General features: G+C 56.6%; 1 protein-coding gene and 1 long non-coding RNA gene across 3 annotated transcripts; one reads left to right on the plus strand and one right to left on the minus strand.

The window, feature by feature from the left end:
* Window positions 1–693: 693 nt before the first annotated feature.
* Window positions 694–7,318, plus strand: LOC119238864 (uncharacterized). Of its 2 annotated transcripts, none has more exons than XR_008549493.1 (3): window positions 694–975; window positions 3,333–3,387; window positions 6,249–7,317. It is a non-coding gene; the product is annotated as an uncharacterized LOC119238864 (long non-coding RNA). The 2 variants fall into 2 exon arrangements; XR_008549494.1 differs by lacking the exon at window positions 694–975 and adding an exon at window positions 982–3,041 and having other exon boundaries at window positions 6,249–7,318.
* Window positions 7,319–9,536: 2,218 nt separating this feature from the next.
* Window positions 9,537–16,232, minus strand: LOC119238865 (sterile alpha motif domain-containing protein 1-like). Its single transcript, XM_054692857.1, has 5 exons — window positions 16,038–16,232; window positions 15,113–15,275; window positions 11,703–11,793; window positions 11,382–11,436; window positions 9,537–10,647 (listed from the first exon to the last, which is right to left on the minus strand). Exons 1-5 carry the CDS (start codon window positions 16,230–16,232, stop codon window positions 10,642–10,644), a joined length of 510 nt encoding a protein of 169 aa, XP_054548832.1. The 3' UTR covers window positions 9,537–10,641.
* Between the last annotated feature and the right edge of the window lie 543 nt (window positions 16,233–16,775).

The following is a 16,775-nucleotide window of genomic DNA, read 5'->3' on the forward strand; positions in this document are numbered from 1 at the left end:
CCTCAGTGTCCTGGTGACCTCGCTTTTTAGTGCGGGGTTTGGGTGTCCGGGCTGAGCTCACGCGCCCTGAAGTTTCACATCCAAACAGGCGCGTCCCGCCCTTCCCGCCCTTCCCGCCCGGCGCGTCGTGGGCACAGGCCTCGCTGCGGCTACGGCGGCCCCGCCCCGCTCCAGCGCGAGGGCCCAACCCAGCCGCGGGGGCGTGACCACGGGAACGTCTCTGCGCTCGCCCCGCCCACCGCACCTGCGCGCGCCTGCGCCCCTCTGCCGCGCATGCGCCCGCCGCCCCGCGCTGGTGCCGCGCCAGCTTCGCGGGACTTGAGGTGAAGTCGTGGCGGGAAACGGCCCAGCGCCCGGCGGGGAGGCGCCCTGTGCGCCCCGGCCCGGGGCCTCGCGGCGGGGGCGGGCGAGCCAGACTGGGCTGGTGAGGCCAGGCCGCGGGCTGTGCGCAGGGGCCGCCAGGCCGGCGGGGAAGGGCTGGACGCGGGGCTCCGGGGCTCATGTCGGGCCCGGAGGAGCGCACGGTCGGGTCGGCCCTGAGCCCGGGCTCGCTGCCGGCTCCTGGGGGCCCTGAGGGCGCACCCGGGTCGGGCTCCCCCTGTTCCGCGGGTTTAGGGTGGAGTTCGGGGCGCACGTTGTAGACGTTCCCGCCCCAGGCCCAGCAGCGGGAGGGCAGCGCGGGTGCCCGTGGGCGCGCAGCGCGGGGCGGGGCTGGGGTGTCCCCCTCTCCGCCCCGGAGGGGAAGGCCCACTTCACCCCACTGTGGCCCGGCTGTACATGGTTGTGTGCAAATTGGAGCTTCAGCACCTGTTTCCAGTTCTTCGGGGCGTCGGTCCGGAGTGGGGACGCCCAAGCAGGGGCCGGCGCCGTCTGCAACTCGCTGGGAAAGACGCAGCCTTGTCCCTTCCAGGCGAGCTTCGCGTGTTGGTGATTTAAAGTGTTCTCCCTCATTCCCGTCGTAGCGTGAAGCGGGGGGTGGGTTTAGTTTTCTTTTTTTTTTTTATTAAGATTTATTTATGCATACAAGCGCTGGGGTACAGGCCAGGAGTATGGGGGTGGGGGCGGTGAGAGGACTCACCAGAGACAGAGTGGGGAGCGGAAGAGGCAGATGTACTGAAATCCACTGCTGAGGGGAGCAGCGGGGAGACAGGAGAGGTCTGCTGTGCCCTCTGGGTTGCTCCCTGGCCGGGGATGGAACTCGTGCTGCAGAGGCTGCGGACAGCTTCCTAGTGCTGTGACTTAACCCCTGCGCCGCCAGGGAGGCCCTGGGTTTAGTTTTGTGTTTCTGTGGCGACTGGCGATGCTGACAGGCTCTTCGGGGGCTGTCGGGGCATTGGTCCGCGTCCTGTGGAGGAGACTCTATTCCAGTCCTCGGGTCACTTTTCAAATTGATTTGTGTTTTTGTTAGTCGTCAGTGGTCTCGTGTGTCCTGACCCCCAGACTCTATCTCTGCACACCGAGGCTTCTGGGCTTTTTCTTGGCTGAAACCATCTTTTGAGTAATCCCTGCGCAGACTGCGCTGATGCACTGACAGATTTTCTGCACCAGTGGCAGCCCTGGGAGAAACCCAGGATGTTGCCACAAATTTAATGCAAAATTAAGTTTTTCAGGTGTAGAATGTTAGTAACTGCCACGTATGTTTAAGCTCAAATGTGCAGATTTGCCGAGTAAGCAGCATGTCATCTTTGAACGCTTTGGAAAATGTTTGCTACAAAATAAGTAGGTCAGAATATTTGTGGCAAGGGATAGTATGTTTTTGGATTATATGCCTAGACGCTAGAATGCAGAGGTTTATCTGTTCAGTTGACTAACATGAAAACACTGGCAGTAGGAACTGGCTCCCATTCCTTGAAAGACTTGTTAGGTCGCGCACCACAAATCAAAATGAACTGAAATTAGCAAAGTAATAGTAACTGGGTATGGGGGGAGGACCTCCTCCGTGGGTTGACCCCAAGTGCTGTTCAGGGGTCCATGTCTTTGGGGAATGTCTCTCCTTCTCCCTCTATTGCGATGTTTGGCCTGCAGAGTCCTGTCTCCTGTAATCTCCCCCCCCATCCCCCTAATGGGGGAGCCCCTGAGGGCAAGCAGGCTCACCTTTATTATAAGCCTCCCTTTAACACCTGCTCCCGAGGCCACATGGTATGCTGTTCTGTGCGCCCCACGGGGTGGCCAGAGCAGGAGCCTCGAAGGTGGTCTCAGGCCTGGAGGACCCTGCTGGTATCTGCACCTTAACACAAGGCCTGCCCGCCCACCCCATCTTTCAAGGCCCTCCCTGCACACTTCACCCCTGATCTGCTCCTCCCCCTCCTCCCCGCTCCCCTCACTGCACCCCCAAGGCCCTCCCTGTTCTGTCCCCAGTGTCACAAACTGAAAGAGCATCTGATTCACGGGCCCCACTTCCAAGTGGGGACCTGCCTATCTTTGGACATCTTGGCTGGCATGGCACCACTCCCCGACAGTGCAGACAGCTGGCTGACTTTATGACTTTGGGGGCCTGGGGGCCTTGGCGGAGATGATGGTGGGTACCTGAGGCTGCTGATACCCAAAACTCAGCCCTGACCCCAAGCACAGCGTCGCCTTCCTCTCTGGGGGCTCTGCCCTGTACCCCCCGCAGCTGTGTCAACCACTGTTTCCTGCCCTCCCCTTTCTTCTGGTGAAGTCCCAGTAGCTCTGTGAGTGCTCCCTCGAGTCCAGAGCTGCACCATCTCTGATTCCAGACCCTGCCCGGGTGGGAGCCCCTCACCAATCTGTTACAGGGCAGGGAGAGGGGCACCCCAGACCCCACAAACCTGCCCGCTCTAAATAGATTCTGTCATCCGCCACATTAGCATAAAACATATGAGACTTTAATGGGAAGGAACTTTAATACAATTGGAAAACAATACAGGAAAGACAAAGGATATAGTTTCTAAATCAAGTACCCAAAGTTACCCGTCCCCTCGTGGGTAAAAGTCCACCCAAGCAGGAGTGGCCCACCGGGAGCTGAGACCTTTGTGCAGGGGAGCGGCTCTCTCTGGCAGAAGCTGCACAGCGGCTGGGTGGTGAGTCTGAGAACCTGTGGGACCGGGTCACACTGGGTAAGAGTGGGAAGGGGAACTGGGCCTGTGGGATTCCTGGGGTGCAGCGTCAGCTTACTGGGAAAGGACACGGAGTGCTCCCCAAAGCAGGATGGCGGGAGGTCTGTACAATTGTGGTCTTTATAAAAACCTTTTCCTAGGAGAAATACCTTCAGCTGGAGCTTCACAGCTCCAGCTGTGCCTTCAGCTGGAGCCATTTCTCTTTTGCCTGAAAACGCTCATATAATCGATCCCGTGACATGTTTTCTGTTTCAGGCTAATGAACAGTGCCCCTGATGTTGACAAAGCTCAGGGTGACCAGGAAGCTCGGGTAAGTGACACTCAGATGCGAGAGCTTTGATTCCGACGCATAAATGAAAAACGAATCTGTGTTAATAAAAACCGTGATCAATGTTGTCATCGCCTCTGAAGATAATCTCATTCGTGGCTCCACCACACAAGTATCTTCTCATTTTGAGAGAAATACTTTATCCCAAACTGCAATGAAATAAGATAAATTGCATACAGGTAGTGAGTCCCCCTTGACGTGTTACTTATCCCTATTGTGGAACATCATAAAACAGAGCATCAAAAAACCACTTCGGTATTATTTTTCTAAAAGGACACACTAGAGGTGTTTGGGGGAGATGAAAGGCTGTCCGGGTGATAAAGTGTGTTGATCACGTTGTTATGACGCCAGGCGTTGCCCCGGATTCCTTCACTGGCCTTGAGGAGGGCGTTCCTGCCACACGCCACGGGGACCAGACAGCTGTCCCTTGAGTGGCACTGACGTCCCTGTACAGCACTGGCATGGCGTGCATAGGAGGCAAATGTAAGATTTAAATCGGAACATGAAACAGGCAATAAAGGTGGAGCCGGGTCACAGCCCAGGCCCTGGTCACGTGACAGTGATGCCCACAGCCTAGGTGATACCCGCCACTGCGCGCCAGGCCAGGCTCGCTCGTCTGGGGCTGTCCTCGCTGGGGCTGGGCCCGCCGGCTCACTTGCTGGCAGGAGCAACGGCGCGTCGCCTCTGCCTGGGCTGGGCTGGCCCCAGGTCTTCATCCTGCCCGTGTGTGCCTCACTGGCACGCTCTCTCCTCGCAGCCCCCATCTGCCTGACTGACTCTCTCAAGGGTGAGTCTCAGCTACTTCCAGGTGGCCCTGCCCGACCTCCCCGGGTGTGTGTCAGGGACCCCTTCCAGGGAAGACTGAGGCATCTCAAGCTTCTTCGCCACAGCCCTTGCAGGCGCTGATGACATTTTGGAAATTCAAACGGAAATGGAGGCAAACATATTCCATGTCCTCTGGAAAAACAGTTAACCTAAAAATTCTGAGGTCCAGGTGGAAGCCTCACATGTCCCCACAGTCTCAGTGGAAATATTTGTGATGATACAAATTTTATTTGGTTTGTACCCAGTTTGGTTTCAAAATTGCTGAAATGTGTTGAGCCTGAGACTCTTAACATTTATTGTATTTGCTTGGTTGAAATTCACCATGTGAAAAAAGGGGGCGTTGAGGGGAGGGCAGACACTGCGAAGGTGTCCGCGGTGTGTGAGGCACATTCTTCCCTTGACAGCTTACAAATTCATTTGGAGTGAAATATTTTGAGGGGAACAAAAAACCCTTTTTTAAATGGGGGTTTAAATATTGTTGGCCTTTGCATGGTTCCCAGAGGGGACTTTCTTTCTCTCTTCTTGGTGCTCCTGACCTTGCGTGGTTTGCAAGCTTGCCCTGCAGTAAGGCCACTGTGGAGCTGCCGCACAAGTGCATGTGAGTGTGTTAATGCCACAGTCTTCCCTGCTGCCAGTGGCATCTCTGCTGAATGAACCAGGGTTTGAGCTCTAGGTGAGACAGAAAGTGAAAGCCACAGTTGAACAATCAACTGTGATCTTGTTTGCCAGGACACTGGATTTATACTGACCTGTGACAGCTTGAGCTGGACACGGGAATTTCATTCTATTCTGTTCTATTCTCTTTTTTTTTTAAGATTTATTTATTTAGGAGCCTCCCTGGTGGCGCAGTGGGTTAAGACACAACCTATAAAGCTGTCTGCAGCTGCACAACACGAGTTCGATCCCCGGCAAGGGACCTTCTCACATGGTGCAGCTGACTTCTCCTGACTCGCCACTGCTCCCCTCAGCAGTGTATTTCAGTAGATCTGCCTGTTCTGTTCCCCCACTCTGTCTCTGGTGAGTCCTCTCACCCCTCCCCCCCCCACATCTCTGGCCTGTACCACAGTTCTTGTATGCATAAATACATCTTTAAAAAATATGTTTATTTATGCATACAAGAACTGGGGTGAGCTGCCCCACATGGCAAAGCAGACCTTTCCTGACTTGCCTACTGCTCCCCTCAGCAGTGTATTTCATTAGATCTGCCTGTTCTGTTAGCCACTCTCTCTGGTGAGTCCTCTCACCCCCCACATCTCTGGCCTATACTCCAGTTCTTGTATGCATAAATAAATCTTTAAAAAATATTTATGCATACAAGAACTGGGGTATAGGCCAGAGATGGGGGGGTGAGAGGATTTACCAGACAGGGTGGGGGGCAGAACAAGCAGACTGAAACACACTGCTGAGGGGAACAGTGGGGAGACAGGAGAGGTCTGCTCTGCCATGTGGGGTAGATCCCTGGCCAGGAATCAAACTTGTGCTTCAGTGACTGGTGGTAGCTTTATAGTACAGCATCTTAATCCCTTGTGCCCCCAGGGAGGCCCCTCTGTTCTTTTTTTTTTCTTTTTGTAAAGGCAATGAACTAGTCACAGGGAGGAGCTTTCAGCTATGTAAAATTTTGTTTTATGAAGTATCATGGCTGCATCCATTATTTTGTCCTGCTCCTCCCGTAGGTGTAGACAACTTTCAGGACTCTTTTATTTGGAAGCTGGAAGGGACCAGACTTTGAAGTTGTGTCTTCTGTCTTGTTTTACTTAAAGCTGTATATAGCTGTGGATTAAACAGAATAAATTTGTAAATTTAAAAAAGAAGAAAAGGGCAAAACATGTTTATTTGGGTTTAAAAGCTAGCTGGAGCACAGGTTCAGGCTAGAAACCCAAACCCCCTCACTAAAAAAAAAAAAAAATGAGGTGACCTTGACATTAACTCCCAACGCTGCTGCTCTGCCCTCGCCTGCTTGACTGGCAGGAGGCCATGTTTCATCCTATAATGTTTCTCTGTTTTGTTCTTTTTTAAAGATCTATTTATTTTTATACAAGAAGCAGGGTACAGGCCAGATGGAGACAGAGCGGGGAACAGAACAGGCAGACTGAAGAAATACACTGCTGAGAGGAGCAGCAGGCGACAGGGAAGGTCTGCTGTGCCATGTGAGAATCTCGCCCGCCGGCTGGGATCGAACCTGCGCTGCAGAGGCTACAAACAGCTTCATAGTATGGTGCTCAACCACCCGTGCCACCACGGAGGTCCTAAAATGTTTTTCTGTAACCACATGGACTTTAAGACTTTTAAAAAATTACTCTTCCCCTGCCAAGGAGCAAGGAGGTAATTTTACCAATGGAGTTTTCATCAACTTCTGTTACAGGTCCTGATAATGATAGGGAGTTGTGTATATTGTAGAAAATGTGAAGAGTAGAATAAAATAGGATGAACAGTATCAACAAGTACTCTTATGACTTAGCACGTTTCCTTCCTAGTTTTTCCCCCAATATTTGCATTTGTGAAATTGAATGCCTGTGTAGAAGGTAGGTAGTAGCTTGAGAATTATAAAATGAGCTTCCATTAAATAGGTCAAGAAATGTAAAATCACATCATAGCATGACCATCCTCCATAAGGAAGCCTTTATATGGCTGTCACTAAATTTTTTTCTTTGCTCTTCACTACATATTCTAGGTATGTATCACTGCATGTATCATTAAAATGTGGTTTTAATTTTGTCGTATTTAATATTTAAATAAATTAAATCATGTTCTGTTTCTGTCTTGAATGTCACTCAACAGTATGAAGGCAAGACTAGTCCACAATTTGGATGCAGCTTGAGACTTTTCACTGTTGTATAATATTCCACTCGATGTACAGTTGTTGTTTACATTGTGTTCTCATGCATAAGGGTTAAGGAGAGTATGCTTACATCATCACTAAAATTTTATATTCTACTTCATTTAACATTGCAATATAAGTACTTTCCACATCATTAAAAACTATTCAGTGTTACTGTGTCTAGTTTTTACATTTAATTTTGTATATATTGGGGGTTTTCATTTAGATAGTTTCAAATCATTTTACTGTAAATAAAGTGTTGGTGAACATTTTTACACGAAAAAATTTTTTATCTGAATTTGAAAACATTTCCTTAGGTCATTTCCAAAAATAAAATTATTTCCATTGAAAATGTAAATATTTTAAATTCAAAGTTCCCTGCACAGGGGTTGTGAACTTATTTCTCAGGAATAGTGAGGACAGATTTCCCAGTCTCACTAACAGTCTATTCAGTCTTCCTCTTGAAGGTTCTGAACACAAATTCCCCCCATGCTCTGCTGCTCCTGCCTCTCCCCTGGGCCCGCCCCTTCCCCGTGGGCTGTCATGGCTGTTCCCACTTGACTCTGCCCCCACAGGTCCCCTCCTGGTACCCGAGCTTGGCCACCTGGGCTTTTCTATCCTCCCCTTTGGCCACTTGGCAGAGATTTGCTGTTTCGCTACTGATGGCCACCAGGCGGCGCCGTCCCCCGTTATTTTTCACATGGTCCTCACTGCCCTTCTATTGCCCTGAAACACTTACTGCATCTTAATTCACAGTCCAGCCCATACATTATTCCGAGCTTGGCCCTTTCATCTTGTCCCTCTTGCCGTTCCACCTTACTCTCCACCTTTCTCACCCCTCCTGGCGCTTTACCTTACCCATCCCACTGCCATCATTCTGCGTTTTCCACCCACATTATCCCTCCGGGCCACAAGGCGGCGACACCAACTCCACCTGCACCTTCATTACACCGCCAGGAGCCAGTCTGCACGGCCACTTCCGGTCCAGCTGGCATTTGGGCCGTGATTTTCCCACGATACCACCCCGGTCCACAAGGCGGAGACACTCGCTCATCTCGCCGCTTTTTTTCGCTCCCCCCCCCAGGAGCCGCTCTTGGAGCGGTCACTTCTGGTCCAGCTGCCATGTCTGGCCGCGATTTTCCCACGATACCACCCCAGTCCACAAGGCGGAGACACTTGCTTTCTCGCCGCTTTATTTTGCCGCCCCCCCCCCAGGAGCCGCTCTTTGCGCAGCCACTTCCGGTCCGCTTTCGTTTCGGAACGCGATTTTCCCACGATACCACCCCGGTCCACAAGGCGGAGACACTCGCTCATCTCGCAGCTTTATTTCGCTCCCCCCCAGGAGCCGCTCTTGGCGCGGCCGCTTCTGGTCCGGCTGCCTTGTAGGGCAGCGATTTTCCCACGATACCACCCCGGTCCACAAGGCGGCGACACCTGCTCATCTCGCCGCTTTATTTCTCCCCCCCCCAGTAACCGCTGTTGGCGCGGCCGCTTCTGGTCCAGCTGCCGTGTCGGGCCGCGATTTTCCCACAATACCACCCCAGTCCACAAGGCGGAGACACTTGCTTTCTCGCCACTTTGTTTTGCCCCCGCCATGAGCCGCTCTTTGCGCAGCCACTTCTGGTCCCACTTGAATTTCGGGAAGAGATTTTCCCACGATACCACCCCGGTCCACAAGGCGGAGACACTCGCTCATCTCGCCTCTTTATTTCGCCCCCCCCCCCCCAGGAGCCGCTCTTGGCGTGGCCTTTGACATTCGGCCTGGAGCATCCTGGGAGTCTCAGAATGATGACGTCACTGCCAAGGGCGCACTTAAAGGGCAGATACAGCAAAAGGCTGATAAAGGACCTGCCGGAGGACTGAAAGCGCCGCCCGCCGTGCGGGACAACGGCGGGAGCTGAGACTAGTGAGGCCCTCGCCGCGACACAGGGGAGGGCGGGAGGCTTGACCAGCAAAGCGGGACAGAACAAATGATGGCAGGAGAGGAAATCTGTCCTCACGATTCCTGAGAAACAAGTTCACAACCCCTCCGCAGGGAACTTTGAATTTAAAATACTTACATTTTAATTTTTTTTAAAGATTTATTTATTTACATAACAGCCGGGGTACAGGCCAGAGGTGCGGGAGGGCGAGGGGATTCACCAGCGACAGAGCGGGGAGCAGAACAGGCAGACTGACTAGAAACACACTGCCGAGGGGCGCAGCGGGGAGCCGGGAGGGGTCTGCTCGCCATGTGGGTTGCTCGGAGGCCGCGGGGATCCAACCGGCGCTGACAGAGGCTGCGGACAGCTTCACCGCGCTGCGCTCGACCCGCTGCGCCACCAGGGAGGCCCTAAAATACTTATATTTTCAATGGAAATAGTAACTTTATTTTTGGGATAGACCTAAGGAAATGTTTTCAAATTCAGATAAAAAATCATTATGTGTAAAAATGTTCACTAACATTTTATTTACAGTAAAATGATTTGAAAGTAAATAAAAACCGCCAATATATACAAAATTAAATGCAAAACTAGATACAGTAACACTAAACAGTTTTTAGTGATGTGGGAAGTACTTATATTAGTGTTAAATGTTGAAAGTGGAAAATTCTAGCACTGATGTCATTCCACCACAGAAGGAAAATATTAATGAAACGTCCTCTCCTAACCCCTTATGTGTGAGCAGAACACAATGTAAACAACTGCATCGAGTGGCCTGTTAGACAGCAGTGAGAACAAACAGTCTCGCTGCATCCAAAATGTGGACTACTCTTGCCTTCATACTGTTGAGTGACATCCAAGACAGAAACGTGAGTAATTTAAATATTAAACAGCTAACAAAATTAAAATCATATTTTAATGATCCATGCAGTGATACATACCTAGAATATGTGGTGAAGAGCAAAGAAAAAAATTAGTGACAGCTATAGAGGGGCTTTCTTATGGATGAAGATAATATGATGTGACTATATTCCTTGACCTATTTAATGGAAGCTCATTTTATAATTCTCAAGCTACTACCTACCTTCTACACAGGCATTCTGTTTCACAATTGAAAATATTGGGGAAAAACTAGGAAGGAAACATGCTAAGTCATAAGAGTACTTTTTGATACTATTCATCCTATTTTATTCTACTCTTCACATTTTCTATAATATACTCAACTCCCTATCATTATCAGGACCAGTAACAGAAGCTGATGAAAACTCCATTGGAAAAATTATACCTCCTTGCTCCATGGCAGGGGAAGAGTAATTTTTAAAAAGTCTTAAGAATTCCATTGTGGTTACAGAAAAACATTTTAGGATGAAACATGGCCTCCTGCTATTCATGCAGGCAAGGGCAGAGCAGCAGCGTTGTGAGTTAATGTCAAGGTCACCTCATTTTTTCTAGTGAGGGGGTTTGTATTTCTAGCCTGAACCTGTGCTCCGCTTAGCTTTGAAACCCAAATAAACAATTTTTGCCCCTTTTCTTTATTTTTAAATTTATAGATTTATTCTGTTTAATCCACAGCTGTATATAGCTTTAATTAAAAATAAAACAGTGAAAACAAGACAATGCTTCAATGTCTGGTCCCTTCCAGCTTCCAAATACAGGAGTCCTGAAAGTTGTCTACACCTATGGGAGGAGCAGGACAAATTAATGAATGGGGCCAGGATATTTCATAAAACAAAATTTTGTATAACTGAAAGCTCCTCCCTGTGACTAGTTCCTTGCCTTTACAAAAAGGAAAAGAATAGAATAGAGTGGAATTCCCTGTCCAGCTCAAGGTGTCACAGGTCAGTATAAATCCAGTGTCCTGGCAAAGATCATAGTTGATAGTTCAACTGTGGCTTTCACTTTCTATCTCACCTAGAACTCAAACCCTGGTTCATTCGGTGGAGATGCCACAGGCAGTAGGAAAGACAGGGGTATTAAAACACGTGACCTTTTGTGGTAGCTCCACAGTGGCCTTATTATAACAACGTGTTCTCTATAACATGATAAACAAACAGGCTTTATCTCCAGAATATTCTTTCTTCATCTTCCCAAACACATCTAATGTGTCTTTTTAGAAAAATAACACCAAGGTGGGGTTTTTTTTAATGCTCTGTTTCATGAATGTTCCACAATAGGGAAAAGTAACATGTCCAGGTGGGACTCACTACCTGTATGCAATTTATTTTATTTCATTGCAGTTTGGGATAAAGTATTTCTCTCAAAATGAGAAGATACTTGTGTGGTGGAGCCACGAATGAGATTATCTTCAGAGGCGATGACAACATTGATCATGGTTTTTATTAACACAGATCATTTATGATCATTTCATTTATGAGTCGGAATCAAAGCTCTTGCATCTGAGTGTCACTTACCCGAGCTTCCTGGTCACCCTGAGCTTTGTCAACATCAGGGGCACTGTTCATTGGCCTGAAACAGAAAATGTGTCACGGGATCGATTATATGAGCGTTTTCAGGCAAAAGAGAAATGGCTCCAGCTGAAGGCACAGGGTATTTCTCCTAGGAAAAGGTTTTTATAAAGACCACAATTGTACAGACCTCCCGCCATCCTGCTTTGGGAGGCACTCCATGTCCCTTCCCAATAAGCTGACGCTGCACCCCAGGAATCCCACAGGCCCAGTTCCCCTTCCCACTGTTACCCAGCGTGACCCGGTCCCGCGGGTTGTCAGACTCACCGCCCCGCGTCTGTGCAGCTTCTACCAAAGGGAGCCCCTCTCCTGCGCGAAGGCCTTGGCTCCTGGCGAGGGGCTCCCGCCTGGGCAGTATCTGGAATAAGAGATGGGACAGCTCTGGACTCGGGGAGCACTCACAGAGCTACTGGGACTTCACCAGAAGAAAGTGGGGGCAGGAAACAGTGGTTGACACACCTGGGAGGGGGGTACAGGGCAGAGCCCCCAGAGAGGAGGTGACGCTGTACTTGGGGTCAGAGCTGAGTTTTGGGTACCAGCAGCCTCAGGTACCCACCATTATCTCCGCCAAGGCCCCCAGACCCCCAGAGTCATAAAGTCAGTGAGTTGTCTGCACTGTCCGGGAGAGGAGCCGCGCTAGCAGAGTCTTCCAAAGATAGGAGGGTCCCCACTTGGAAGTGAGGCACGCAAATCAGCTGCTCTTTCAGTTCATGACATTGGGGACAGGTAAAGAAAAGAGCAGGGGAGAGGGAGGGCATTGGGGGTGCCTGAGGGGAGCGGGGAGGAGGGGGGAGGAGTAGAGCAGGGGTGAAGTGTGCAGGGAGGGCCTTCAAAGATGGGGCCGGGGGGCCTTGTGGGAAGGCGCAGATGCCAGCTGGTCCTCCAGGCCTGCGACCGCCTTCGCGGTTCCGCTGCACCCCGCCCCCCACACACACCCTCTCCCTGGCGCACAGAACCTGTGGCCTCCGGAGCGGCTATTTCTCCAGCCCTTTCTTTGGAGGCTTAAGGTAAAGGCGAGCCCGCTGCCCTCAGGGGCTCCCCGACAAGGGGGGAGATGACAGGAGACAGGACTCTGCAGGCCAAACACCCGACAGAGGGAGAAGGGGAGACGCTCCCCAAAGACATGCATTCCTGAGCAGCACTTGGGGTCAGCGGGCCGAGGAGGCGCCGCCTGATACCCTGATACTCTCGGCGACACCTGCTCTCCCGCCTTGGGTCACACTGGGGTGAAGTAGGGACACCCCCGCCCCCAGCTGCGCACACCCGGGCACCCGCTCTGCCCTCCCGCTGCTGGGCCTGGGGCGGGAGGGGGCTCAGCTGGGAACGTCTGCAACGTGCGCCCCGAACTCCACCCTAAACCCGCGGGAGTGAAAACAGCCCGCGGGACAGAGGGGAGCCCGACCCGGGTGCGCCCTCAGGGCCCCCAGGAGCCGGCAGCAGCCCGGGCTCAGGGCCGACCCGACCGTGCGCTCCTCCGGGCCCGACATGAGCCCCAGAGCCCCGCGTCCAGCCCTTCCCCGCCGGCCCGGCGGCCCCTGCGCACAGCCCGCGGCCTGGCCTCACCCGCCCCGTCCGGCTCGCCCGCCCCCGCCGCGGGCCCGGCCGGAGAATTCATGGCCTTTGAGAAGGAAGAAACAGCCGCGCCCGCTCCGCTCTCCTCGCCCCACACGGTGAGCGCGGCCGGGAAGCCGCCTCCGCTCCTGCCGCCCGGCCCCGCCGCCCGCGGGCTCCCGCCGAGTCTCCCGGGTCCGTCGGGGTCCCGGGGGCCGACGCGCTTCTCACGAGGGGAGAGGGACGCGCCGGGGGGAGCGGCCCTGTCGGCCTGGGGGGAGCCACCGGCGAGGGAAGAGGATGGGGAGAAGGGGGGGCGTGGTGGGTGGCTGGGGGGGGCGTGGTGGCCTGGGGAGCACACCCCGCAGTCTCCCCGTCCCCTGCTCCCAGCCACACACCCGGCGCAGGTTCCTTCCGTGTGGGGGCCCCACAGAGGCGGGGTTCAGGCGCTCACCCCCCCCCCAGAGCAGGAAGTGAGTCCAAGGGGTCACCTGCACCTGCCAACCCCGGGGTCCCTGGGGCGGCCCTGCCTTCCCGCGTCTCCGCCTCCGCTTCAGCCTCCGCGCCCGGGAGCCCGCGGGAGAGACGCGGGGGGGGGGGGTCGGGGCGCGGAACCGCAGTACCTGGGCCCCCCCGCGGCCTCTCGAGCTCCGGGCGCCCTGGGGACCGACCTCGTCGGCAGGAGGCCGGGCTGGGCGGCTGCGGGCCAGCGGCTCGGCGGTTGAAGGACGGAAGGAAAGCTTGGCGGGCGCCCCCCGCCGTGCCCCCGTCCTGTCCCGGCCGCTGCTGTCCTGGCCCCGCGCAGACGGAGCCGCGAGGCCGAGGCGGCGGAGCCCAGCGGCGCGGGGAAGGGTCCGGCCGAGCGGAGGCCGCGGAGGGGGCGGGCGCGGACGGGGAAGCCGCCGACTCGCTCCCGTGGCCCTAGACGCGGCTGCTCCGACCGGGATCCCCGCGGCCGCCTCCGTTTCCGAAAACGCCGCCGGCGCCGCCTGGACCCAGCCCTCGGGCTCCGGACCCCGCGGCGCCGACGGCCTCCTGCGCTCTCTCCCGTGTCTGTCTTGGGGCGCCCTCGGCACACCCCGCTTCCCTTCCGAGAGCTCGCGCGCGACACCCGAGGCCCCGCTCGCGCCCCGACGCCGCGTGTCCATGACAGCCGCGGCCCTGGCCCTGGGGAGCCCGCGGGCGGTGGCGGGTCTCAGGGGATCGCGTCCCGTTCACGCCCACGGAGCCGCGTCCGGGGGAGCGAGTCCTGCCTAGCGCGGTCCTCGGCGTCCAGGGCTCCTGCGCCAGGGCGGGTCTCTGGGGAGGGGCTCCCCTGCCTTCCGGGCTCAGGGGGCCACGAGCCTCCCAGACCCCTCACCCGCCCCCGCCCCCCTACTTTGGTCCGGGAAAGCTCGGCTGAGGGCGCGGCTGCTCCTTCGTCCCCGACGCAGCGCCCGCCCGGGCCCGGGAGCCTGACCCGCCCGCCCTTGGCGCGTCTGGGGCGCGAGCTGCCGCGGTTCATCAGGGCCCCCCGCGCCTCTCCGCCCCCCAACATGCCTTGGTGACTGTGCCGAGAGCCCGCGCCCCCCGCTGCCCTTCCCGGCCCTCCTCGCTCCCCTCCTGGCCGCCCTCCTGAGACGGGGCGGGGGGTCCCGCGTACTTGCTCGGGCTCCGGCCCCCCGAGTGGACTCGGTCTGGGCGGGCGCCGGCGGCCGCGCCCGTGTCTCGTCAGCCCGTCTCTGAGGGCGACCCCGCCATGGCGGTGGGCCTCGGCCACAGCGGACGCCCCGCGAGCGACACCGGGGCTCTCCAGGGAAGACGCTTCTCGGCGCGGCGCCCGCCCCGCCGGCTCCCAGGCGCGGCCGGGCCGCCGGGGCGCAGACCCCCCCTCCCCCGCGTGGGGCCGGTTCCCGAAGGCGCCGCCCCGGCCCCGCGGACACACCCCACGGCGGCGAGGGGGAGGAGGGGCGGGGGCGAGAGGGCGCTGCGCACCGAGATGGCTCCCTCCCTGCCGCCCCGGGGCCCTTCTCCCTCCGGAGACCCGGCGGCGCCCCAGTTCTGCCCTCCTGGGGCCGCGCTGGCGGCGAGACGAGCTTGCGGGGCTGCGGACGTCAGGGGCGCGGCACGGGGTCTGTCACCGTTACCGTTTTCGAACTGGGGCGCCCCAGACGTTTGCGGGAAATCGTTCGTCACGGCGGTGGGGGATCGGCCGAGCCCGCGAGGTGACCGGCGAGGGCTGGACGGAGCAGCTGGGACGCGCCCGAGCCGCGCCCGTCGGGCTGAGGGCGCCGCGGGCCGCTGTGTGACCTGGGGTCAGCGACTCAGCCTCTCTGGCGCTCATGCCGGCCCCGCCCCCGCGGGCACGCCCCGCCCCCAGCCCTCCTCGGGCTTCTGGGAGTTGTAGTCTCGGCGACGCCGGCGGGCGCGGCGCCTTCTGGGAGTTGTAGTTCCAGGCTGAGGACGCCTCCCGGACGTGTCGCCCACCCGCGCCACGGCGGGACGGGGGTCTCGGGGCCGAGGAGAAGCGGCCCGAACTCGCTGCGTCCGGCGGAGGCCGCCCAAAGCTCCCGGAGCGGGACCCGGACTGGAAGGGCGCGGCTGCGCCAAGTGCGCGTCTGTTCCCTCGCGGTGCAGAAGCGAGGCGACCCCCGCGCCGGCCCCTGCCCTCCCCTGCCCACCCACCCGTCCTCTCCCAGACGCCCGCTGCGCCCCCCGGGAGGAGAGGGGTGCCGCCCGAGGGCGCGGGGCCACACCCGGCCTGTGCCCGAGCCCCTGCGCGATCTGACCCTCGCCCCGGTGGCCGCTGCTGCCCTGCGCCGCCCTGGCCTGGGCCCCGCTCCGCGCTCCCCTCGAAGCCCCGCCCCGGCCTGGCCCCTGCTGCCCCGCGTGCGCCCCCGCTCCGCCAGCTCCGCACGGAGCCGCTGCTCCCGGGATAAAGGGCACCGGCTTGGGTTTCCCTTTTCTGTCCTGCAGGTCCGGAACCGAGACTGCGGCGGAGCCGCCGGGAGCAGGACGCACGGGCTGCGGCCCCGCCGGACTCTACAGCGGAGAGACTGGCCGCGCCGGCACCCCCAGCCCCGGGAGCTGGAGGGCGGAGACAGCGCGGCCGCGGGTTCGGGTAGCCCTGGAGGCGCGGGGTGGGGGGGTCGGGGGAGCGGACCCGGGGCCCAGTCCTCCAGAAGCCGCCGCCTTCGGGACGCCCCGCTGCCGCAGCACCGTGTGGCCCACTGGGCGCAGGTCCGCCGCGGCCTCCCTCGGCGCCATAATCACAGCAGGACCCCCAACATCATCTCACCGGTCACGTCCACGTGGTGGGCAACTTGTGAAGTCAAAAACATAACCAGCCACCCCTCCCCCAGGCACCGAGTCCCCACCAGATACTAAGTACCCCCAGAAGCACCGAGTCCCCCCAGAGTCCTCCCAGGGGCCCCCCAGGCACCACTGTCTGTGGTCCCCTGGCCGCCTCTGCCCTATTTCCGGGTAAGTCCCGGTAAGTGAGGGTTCGTGTGAATATTCGCTCATTTGCCTGAATGGGCTCCCACACAGGCGGCCACTGATTCCGTTCATTCTCTTACACCCTACAATCGGCGTACCCCGAGGTGCCCACAGTTTGGGCACAATGTCAACGGACGGGCTGCCCTGTGTCTCGGACAACAGGTCTACACAAAAATCACACGTTTTAAAAAAAACCAATGAGATTTTCCAATGATACCAAAAAGTATAAAGCATGGTGCATTCCCTAATCCAATACCTTTGAAACTTTAAACAACACCAAGAAAAACAAGAGTTTACTAAGCTTTATAATAG

The sequence above is a fragment of the Talpa occidentalis genome, unplaced genomic scaffold, assembly GCF_014898055.3.
Source record: "Talpa occidentalis isolate TD23 unplaced genomic scaffold, MPIMG_talOcc4v2.1 talOcc4.11, whole genome shotgun sequence".
Lineage (NCBI taxonomy): Eukaryota > Metazoa > Chordata > Mammalia > Eulipotyphla > Talpidae > Talpa > Talpa occidentalis.